The 10,407-nt window shown below is 35.7% G+C and overlaps 1 protein-coding gene across 1 annotated transcript; it reads right to left on the bottom strand.

Annotated features, from left to right (window-relative positions):
* Positions 1-805: 805 nt before the first annotated feature.
* Positions 806-5,300, bottom strand: LOC149248542 (peroxidase 12-like). Its single transcript, XM_089456075.1, has 4 exons — positions 5,009-5,300; positions 2,794-2,988; positions 2,531-2,699; positions 806-1,497 (listed from the first exon to the last, which is right to left on the bottom strand). The coding sequence occupies exons 1-4, from the start codon at positions 5,270-5,272 to the stop codon at positions 1,016-1,018; spliced, it is 1,110 nt and encodes a 369-aa protein (XP_089312201.1). The 5' UTR covers positions 5,273-5,300; the 3' UTR covers positions 806-1,015.
* Between the last annotated feature and the right edge of the window lie 5,107 nt (positions 5,301-10,407).

The following is a 10,407-nucleotide window of genomic DNA, read 5'->3' as shown; positions in this document are numbered from 1 at the left end:
CCAAGATCTAAAAAAGAGGATTTCACCTTAAATATAGATATTACATAATATTATATTATCAGCCAAGATCTAAAAAAGAGGATTTCACCTTAAGAGATTTGATCCCTCTCAGAGCTTGATAGATCCTCGGTTAGATCTGGGCTCATTATTAATTGGGCCAACATTTTAAATATTTACATTCATCCCATTTATATTATTTTCAAATTTTTATTTATTACTTTTAACTTTTTATTTATTATTTTGAAGCCACATTTAAAATTGTTTACATACTTACATTACACCTACGCATCTACCCTATCAAGGTTATTTATTATAATACTTTCCTATCATATTAATCTATTTCATAATTTTTCTAATAAATTTAGACTTGATTATATTGATAATATTCATTATTAAATTATCTAATAATTATGTATAAATTAAATTAAAATTTTAGATAAAAGTGATAATATTATAATTTATTAAACACTAAAATAAACTTTCACAAACATTTACATCTTAGTTGATAGATATTGATGATTATAATATATAAAGCCCCTTTTACAATATATAAAGAGCCTTTTACAAAATTTCTAAAGCAAAAATGATATGACATAGGAATTTTATTTTTCACATTAAGAAAACAGAATGATCTTACACACGCCCATTTTCTATTATAAAATAATTTACTTCATATAAATGGATAATTATAGTATATAAAGTGTGTACGGAAAGAAAACGAACAATATATTAAAACATTTCAATACATAATTTCCCTGACAGTGAATAGCAGTCTTACATAAAATTAAGATCAACCTTGCTGGAAATTACAATTTAAAGTTGTGGGTGGACTGTGAAGATGGCACGATCACGGAACTTTATTTAAAAATGAAGATATCTAAACTTCTATGTGAAGGCCATGAACATCCTGATCCTTCATTGCAAGCTACCAACTAACTAAAATTCTATGTGAACTGTGAAGACGAACACAGCATGATCCTTTATTGCAAATCTACCCATGAAAGTTTTATGTGAACTATGAAGACGGAGACCGCTCCTCTGGACCAACGATGGGCACGATAATTTGTTGATAGTATGAAGAAGCATTATTGACAACGGAGCAGTTGGTACGTATCTCTCCCTCGGTCCCCGTTAAAACGTCCAGTTGCCCCATTTTAAGCATTCCCAGAATGAAGTTCTTGAAGAACAGGGTCTGATTAGTTGCAAAACTGTTCACAATGTCTTCAGAATCGGTGGAATCCGTGTACAGAGTCGCGTCGGAGGTGAAAAGTGCTTCGCCGTTCTGCACGTCTACGTAATAATTGTTGTCGAAAACATTTGGAGTAATGAGATCCAGGTTTGTTGCGTTGGCAGTGTCATTAACCACTGGACATATTGAATAAAGAGTGCTTGCAAAAGTGGTGTTTAAAGTTGAATCCACAATTGTGTCTCCTGTGGTGAGGTTATATAATCGGTTGTCGAAGGAGGTGCAGTGACCAAGACCAATTGTGTGCCCACCTGAAACATTTCATGCTATTAAGTAACCATAATAATCTCATTTTTTATTTTTGAAATTCAACTTCTAGATCCATTATATTGAGAAAAAAATTCATCTTCAAGGTCTATCATATTGAGTTTAATAAACAATTTTTTGTTTGTTTGTTAAGTTGAGCTGTTTTTCAGGATTATCTGTGGCCTGAGAAACCGTGATGTAGGGGTTTTCTAAGTCACTTTGACTGCGCTACAACAACCCTAAGCTGATTGCATTTTAGCATGTGTAGTTCAACAGTCTTGCCTTCTAAGTCACCTGATTAGGCCATGACAACCCTAAACTGACTGGATTTTAGCATGTGTAGTGCAACAGCTCATCTAAGCCTTGCTTTCTAAGTCCCCTGATTGGGCCACAGCAGTCCTAAGCTGACTGGATTTTAGCATGTCTAACCCAACAATCTCCTTAAAATTTGATCGATCATGCAAAAAAAACCTATCCTCAATCAATTGTGCTAGTAAGACTGACTTAATAAATAAAATTTTGAATTTCCCTTTTATAAATTCAAAAAGAAAATACAGCCAAACTCACTGCAAAAATAATTATATCACATAAATCAACATCTTCTCTTCTATATTACAGATTAAATAAACATTCCAAAATCTTCTCTAACAAAGGTACGCAACATGGGATGAAATTGTCAATTGAAATAACATGCATCGTCATAATTTTGAAGCTATATGGTGTATATTCCACAATCAGATGAACAAGAGTCAATGGTTGAACCTTATTACTTGCCACAAGTTCAGATTCTATGATATTAGAAAACTCAATGAAGGATGCCCTAACTTTTTTACTACGTAAGTCATTAGAGGGATATTGGAAATCCGCAATCTGAGTAAGGATATAGGATGTAATTGTATGGCTATTTCAGAATTTGTCATAAGTCAAGTTAATAGGTTTATTTCTCTAGATAGTCAGATTCAGAAATATTTAGAAACTCTGCAATATACATAAATCAAGTAACACTAAAATAAAAACTGAAGAGTCGAAATATCAAACCTGAAAGGGCTACCAGATCTGTCAAATTCAATCCCTTGGAATCAAAATGGGTCTGCAGCGTCGTTAAGTTTGAAAGTGGACTTGGTAAACTGCTAAGAACGACCGTTGAATTGGCGTAGTCAAGGCTATCTCTGCGCCCAAGCGGTACTGGATAATCCGGACCTCCCGCCTTCAAAATGACAACTTGTATCAATCCAATTGCAATTTTCCATCAGAGAGCAGATCCATAAATTATATTGGCACAAAAGTAGCGTGGTACCAACCGTAGCGACGGAACCACGAGCAGCCAAAGTCACAATATCCGCGCACGATACAACACCGCTGCAGTTGGCTTCTACAGCGGCCTTGATTTCGTTGATTATCGCGATGGCGGTGGCTCTCAGTGTGAGGTTTGGAGTATCCTCCAGCTCACCGGGATCGCTTGATGTTCCTGTCAGCAACAGAGATGCATCGCAACCCTTTCCAGAAAAGCGCAACAGTATTAGATTCATAGCATTTAGAAACATGTAAAGGGTGCAATATTCAAACACTCAACCATTGTAATTCAAAATTCATATCCAGATTCCATGTTTTACAACTATGGGAAAGTTGAAGAATATACTAGATGGTTTTATGTATAACGAATGTTTTAAACCTTCGCGATATTTTTGCCTAAAAACTATTCTTGATATTTTTGCCTCAAAAAAATTGTTCTTTCTTTATTCGATGGGGGATATTCATAATGAATAATTAGGGTTTTAAGTGTATAGGGTCGATTAGAAATAACGATACATACCCATCTTCCAAATCAGGATAAATGCATAATTTTAAAATCTAAATATGTACAAATTTAACATAACTTTGTAGAGATATTTACAATAAAGTTAACCTGTATAAATTTTCGTATAATTTTTTCAATAAATATAATATAAAAGATGTATAAAAAATAGATGTTTGAAAATAAATTTTATATGTATTGAGATTTTGTATAAATTTAACAAAATATGGTTGAAAATGAAATATAACAAACTATTATATATATATATATATATATATCTAAAATTTAAATCTATAATCTACATCATAATAATTAAAAAAATTATATTTATAATCTAATAAATAATAATAATTAAAATACATAATCAAAATAATAATAATTAAAAGAAATTATAAATTTAATAAATCAGTTAAAGATATTATTTGTTCTACATTTAAGATCTGCAATCTAATTTATATATATATATATATATATATATATATAATATTTTCGTTAAAAATAATATTAGCTATAAAGTTATTAAATTGGTTAAGAATAATAGTTATTTCGGTCATATATTTAATATAATTAATTTTAAATATTTCCGTCATATATTTAATATAAATAAATTTAAATAAAAAATAAGAATCATTTCTATAATTATTCCAATAAAGCAAAAAATTTTCATATATAATTTGATAATATTAATTTAATTATACATATTTTTATATATTTTTTAATTTTATTTTAAATAAATAAAATAAAAATGTAATAAAAAAATATTTATCAAATTTGATTAAAAGAAAAATATGCATCTTAAATATTATTATTATAGTTTTTAAAATAAAATAAATTTTTTGGTAATTTATTTTTAATTAGTGGTAAAATTTATCATGAGGGACTAGACTTTTTTTCTATTTACTTGCCTTTATATTTTCGGTTATTAATATGCTTCGTTACATCTAATGAAAATGAGAAATTAGGGTAGAAGAAGTAGAAGCAACTTTATTTATTAATTATATTAAATTTTTGGGAAAAAAATAATAATATATAAAATATATATTAAAAATATAAGTTAACCAAAATATATTAAAAATGAGATTATTAAAAATATAATAATCAAAAAATGTCTCTAAATATATTCAAACTCCAAATAAATTTAACATCAATTTTTTTGGGAAAACCTATGATAACTATTAATAGTAGGAACAACCATTAAAGGTTGTTATCCATCCACCTAGAATCATTTGTGGATGGTCTTTAAGAGGATAGGCTTTGCATCCTTGGAGATGCTTCTAGGTGTTCGATACCCAAATACCTTTGATCTTGGGTTGTTAATATGTTCCCTTATCTTTTGAATAAAATAAACTCTTAACCAAATAAAAACGATTTTAAATCACACTCAAAACTCATAATCTAACCTCACTGATTATATCTAGAATTCAATAACATTTTTAATAAACCTAAACATATATATATTTATAATAAAAAAATTCATCAAAGAGTTATTGAAAACTTCATATCATTCTATAAATAAGTTTGGGAAGATTAAAAGGAAGAACATCCTTTAAATTTAAAAGCGCGATCCAATAAATCTAGTATACTAAGTGAATCCGCTATATCGTTTTTAAAACAAAAGCAAGGCTCATAGCGTAATTAAAAGTGACAAAACCTAATTAAAATCTCCAGGCTCAAGGCTCCCCAAGCACCCAGCTAAGTAACGAAGCTAAATATCTGCTTACCTGCACAAAACAATCGTGAAAATGAACTCTCAACAATCCTGCAGCTTGGGTGATATCGGCCTCCAGCACCTGTTGTAGTGTTGCGTTAACAATGGACTCCAAGTCTGGGCAAGTCTCGTTGTAAAATGTCCATGAGAGCCCATCCACAGGCGTTGGTAGATCGTCTGTATCTATATCATATCCATTGGCAGAGATAACAGCGACAGAAACAAATAAAAAAACACAAATAACGGTAAAGGTGTCTAAAGCCCTGTAGTTCTTCATCGTCTTCTTTTGCAACTATGCTGAGATTTGATCCTGTAATACATATCCACACAGGATTTCAATTCCAATAATTATGGCGATTTCAATACAATATTCCTGGTATCAATAACTGATATCAGTAAAAGAGAAACTAAATCTTACCAACGTCTTCTCAGAGCTCCAAAGACGATTCTATATGAGAGTTGCTCTTATGGAAATATTGGAGGAGTATTTATGAACAAAAACCAATACCTGTGGTCGAGAAAACTATTAATTTTTGAATGACTAAACCGGCATGTGGGCACACGGTTTTTGAGTAATACTAATTTTAGAATGACTAAACCACAATGTGGTATGCATGTTTCCATTGCTTCTTCTTGCTTTGAAATTTCAAAACGACATGTCAAAACCAAACACCCAAAAATCCATGTCAGTGGCACCGCCATCCTTCGTTCCTTGTCCATATCAGTGGTACCACCATCCTTCTTTCCTCCAAATCAGCCAATTTCGAGAATCGGCAGTACCCTTACGTCATAATGAAGAAAGGCTAACAAGCCCCAATTTCCCTTGATGCTGGATTTTTAGCTAAAACTTGTTGAACTGTGGCTTGTTGATCTGTGGAGAGCTATGTTGTAATTGTGTTGGATATAGAGGATATTTTCATCCCATGTGCGTGGATGCATTGACTTGTACATGCACAGAATGTGTACAATCATCTTATTCACAACCTCTGTTTGGCTATCAGTTTGGGGATGGAAAGTCATAGACATAGTAAGTTTTGTATCCAGTATCGCCCAGAGATTTGACAAAAATGTATTCAGGAATCTGTTGTCTCAATCTGAGATAATGGACTGTGGGATACCAAAATATACCCAAACTCACTCAAAGAAGACCTTAACAGTGGCCTCTACTGTGATACTCTTCTTGCAGGCCGCCATGATGGCCATCTTAGAGAATCTATCGATGACCACGAAAACGCAATCGTTGTCATGCTTAGTAGAAGGAAGGCCTGACATATAATCCATTGACATAGATTCCCAAGGCTGACTAGAAGTAGGTAGAGGAGTATACAAGCCTTACTTCTTGATGGTTGGTTTGGTAATGACACAGGTGGTGTAGAATATAATGTACTTCCCAATATCCCGACGAAGTTTCGACCAATAAAATACTTCTACAATACTGTCACTGTCTTCTCTACTCTGAAATGTCCATCGACCTTAGTGTAGTGTGTCTCCCAAATCATGTTGGCATGCTCACTTGAAGGAGCATAGATGTGTTCCAAGTGGCATAAAAATGCATCCTAAAGGTGAAAATTTGGAACTTAGTTCCCTTCCAGGAGTGTCTGTTACATGCTACAGAATTCTAGATTGCTCTTGTAAAGATGCAGCCACCCTGATGTCTCATACCCACAGGAGTTGAGCACAGTGATTAATGTCATGACTGGTGGTTGGTTGAGGCAATCAATGACATTATTGGTGTTTCCATTCTTATACTTAATGTTCAAATGGAATTGTTGCAGATAGGTGGACCATTTCTAATGGCGATCCTTCTGCAACTTCCCTTGTGTCTGTATGAACTGTAGAGGCTGGTGGTCTGTCGGGATGACCATTTCCTTTCCCAGAATGTAATGCTTCTATTAACGACAGGCTTGCATAATGCAATATATTTATTTGTCGTAAGTGGTGTACTTTCATACTGTGTCTGAAAGTGTCTCACTATGGTAAGACACTAGATACCCATGCTGAGTAAGAACCGCACAATAGCGTAGCCAAAGGCATCTGTTTCAATCTCAAATGGTTGTTGCAGGTCTGGTAATGTGAGAACTGGTATAGAACAAAGACGATTCTTCAACTTGGAGAATGCTCGTTGTTGGGTTTCCAACCAAAAGAACCAGCTTTTGTTTCACCCTTGGTGAGTTGACTTAAAGGCCAAGTGATATAAGAGAACCCCAACATGAACTTAGGGTAGAAATTTGCAAGCCCCAAAAAGCTGCGGAGCTCTGTTAGAGTGGTTGGGGCTGGCCTAACCTGAATGACCTATATCTTGGATCGGTCCACATGTACACCCTCCTCATCAATGATGTACCCCAGATATTGAACCTGGGTTAGGCCAAAGGTGCATTTCTTCATGTTAGCACACAACTTGTGTTCTCAAAGGGTTTGAAGGACTTGTCGAATATGGTGGAGGTTCTCTTCTCAACTCTCGCTGAAGATCAAGATGTCATCTAAATACACCACAACAAATGCATTGGTGAAGGATCACAAGATGTCATCCATCAGTCTCATGAAGGTTGCAGTGTTGTTTGTCAATCCAAATGGCATGACCAACCATTCGAAAAGGTCGTCCTTGGATTTGAAGGTAGCCTTTCACAAATTGGAGGGTTCGATAGGCACCTGGTGATAACCCTGACTTCATGTCAATCTTGCTAAAATATTTTTCCCCCTTAAGCTGGTCTAGAAGATTATCAATTCGTGAGACTGGGTACCTATTCCATACAGTGATCTTGTTCGACGCTCGATATTTAATACATAGCCTCCAGGTCTCATCCTTCTTTTGTACCAATACGATTGAGCTCCCACAGGGTGATGAGCTTGGCTTGATGTGCCCTTTTTGTAGTAGTTCCTGAATCTATCTCTTGATCTCATCGTTCTCCACAACAAAGTGTTGATAGATCAGTCCATTTGGCAGTGGCTTGCTCGGGGTCATATCGACGAATTGCTTGACCTGATAGTGGAGAGGTACCCCTGTGGGTGAGGTAAAAATATCCCTGTACTCCTCCACGACCTTGTCCATTTGTAACTATTGTGTAGAGGACTCCTGCTTGGAATCCGTGGCCACAACCTTCTTCTTTCATTGGGGGTGAATCATAAGAAAAACAAATTTCATCGTATGGGAAATGATCTCACTGCATTGCTTTGCAGTGATCAAAGAGATGGTGGTAGGCAGGGCTGCCTCTGGTATCCTGTACAATTTATTAGCCAAAGTAATAATCACAAGATGAGGTCTAAACTCATAGAAAACATGTTGACTCCACAAGTATGGTTTTCCTAACAATACATCATAAACTTCAAGAGGAGCAACGTCACACAGTACCTCATTCGTGAAGGGCTTGATGCTGCAGGGAAGGCGACACTGTTGGCTGACACGAAGATCTCATCCTTGGTGAAGCCACTCGATGGTGTAGGGCTATGGATGTGTGTAGTATTTATGCCCAACAGATTCATGACCTCTGCAAAAATGAGGATATTTTGGCTCCCATTGTCGACAATGAACTGTAGCAGAGAACCCTTCACCCAAATCTCTCATTAGAAGAGGCTTTCCCCCCCTCTAGATCTTCAAGCTCAATTTTCTGGATCTTTGTGGTGGCCACGGTGGCACTGGGCTCCACATTAATGATCTTCTTCCCTTTGTCAGTTCCCTTGTTGAGTTCTGATTCAGAGTCAGAACCTACATATGATTCAGAAGCCTTCATCTCGGCCACTAGTGCCTGCTTGGCACGACACTCACTTGTATTGTGAGTGGAACTCTTATGGAACTCACACCATTTTCTGTGTCCTTCCTCATCTTCATGGTGTTGTTCTTTTCTTGCGACTTCAGCGGGTTGTTTTGGGTAGCCCCGCCTTGCTTGGTCCATTTTTCTGTGGTTTGGGGGCGGCTTTTCCTTGCTTTGGATTCATAGATCCAAAGTTCTGCTCAATCTTTACAGTGTAGCGATACACCGTGTCGAGTGAGGAGATGTCCAAGAACTCCATCTCATCCTAGATGTTCTTGTGTAGACAGTTGTTGTACTTGAGCAGCAAATGCCACTCAGTATGCTTTATAACCACCTTGGTGTGAAGCATATGGAAATTATTTGTGAACTCTGGCACATCTTGCTCCCTTCCTTGTCGTAGCATGGTCCACTTTATTTATTTAACTTCATAGCTCCCGATAGGGTAATATTGTTCCTTGATGACATCTCGGAAAGAAATCCAAGTGGGTGCAGATGAAAACAATGAGCATTCACTCTCATATTTTTGTTCGCAGTAGGTTTCCCATGAGTCCTTGATGTGTGTGGCGGATTTGAGAACTGCAAAAGTAATATTTTCCCGATTGGAAAAGTCATGAATAGAAAAATATCCTTCCAACAAATTTAACCATCTATCTACAATGTCTGCATCTATCAGGCCTTCAAATATGGGAATATTGAAGTTAACTCGTACCTTAAAAGGAGTAGCGCCTCTAGAGTGGTTGCTGGATGAATATGCAACGCCTGTGGGTAGCCGTCAAAGGATCTGGGCAAAGCTATCCATCATCACATCTCTATATCGCTTGAGGGATTCCTTTAGAAACATTTTGAAAGGATCTCCTACCCCCTCGCCTTTATTTTCTTTCGCCATGGGAGATCGTTGGGTTTTGCAAAGGCTAATCCCGCAATAGTTCAACCAGATCGAACCCTAACTCCTTATACCCTGACCTCGTCAGGGGCATGCAAAGAAAAACAAAGAAAGAGCAGACTGCTTTGATACCACTACTATGAACTTAAACAAGAATGCTATAACTTACAGATATAATCATAAACACAGAGATGTAGCAGAAAAGCACTTCATTTCATTAATAGAAAATATTGAACTACGCTTACAAAGAAAATGGAAATAATATAGCTCTGGCGATGATAACTTATCTCTAAGAAGAGATGTGGGGGATACATGCCTTTGAATTGATTTACAATGAGGCTCAAGGGCCTTTTTATTATTGAACAATAATAGAAAGATGTAAACAACCAAAACCTAACCCAAGGAGATGTAACACCAAGAGTTTATGGGCCTCGTTGGGGTTAGTTGGGCAGCCAACTTCCCAGGGTCGTAACTTGGTCATATTATCTTTGTTTAAAGCGTATGATACCTCATGGGAAAGATCTTTATGAGGACTACAACTGTGGATGTCATTTCCTATGAAAACTACAGAGGAATTGTGCCGAAAAAACATTGTTTAGGATCTCAAAATGGCTCTGGAAGTTCATGACCCAAAAAATTTGCTAGAAATAATATATTGTGCTACAATTAATGAAACTGAAAAAATGAAAGAAACAATGGTGAGGGTCCAAGTGGAATAGGTGGGTGACCACCAATATCCACCTGGATCAACAACTAGATGGTGTTTTCATAGAATGGAAA

The sequence above is a fragment of the Pinus tabuliformis genome, chromosome 7, assembly GCF_031772625.1.
Source record: "Pinus tabuliformis cultivar Carrire ecotype Pingquan chromosome 7, CPIR1, whole genome shotgun sequence".
NCBI classification, from domain to species: Eukaryota; Viridiplantae; Streptophyta; class Pinopsida; order Pinales; family Pinaceae; genus Pinus; species Pinus tabuliformis.
The sequence above is the reverse complement of the archived record's forward strand: the minus strand, read 5'-3'. Positions and strand labels throughout refer to the sequence as shown.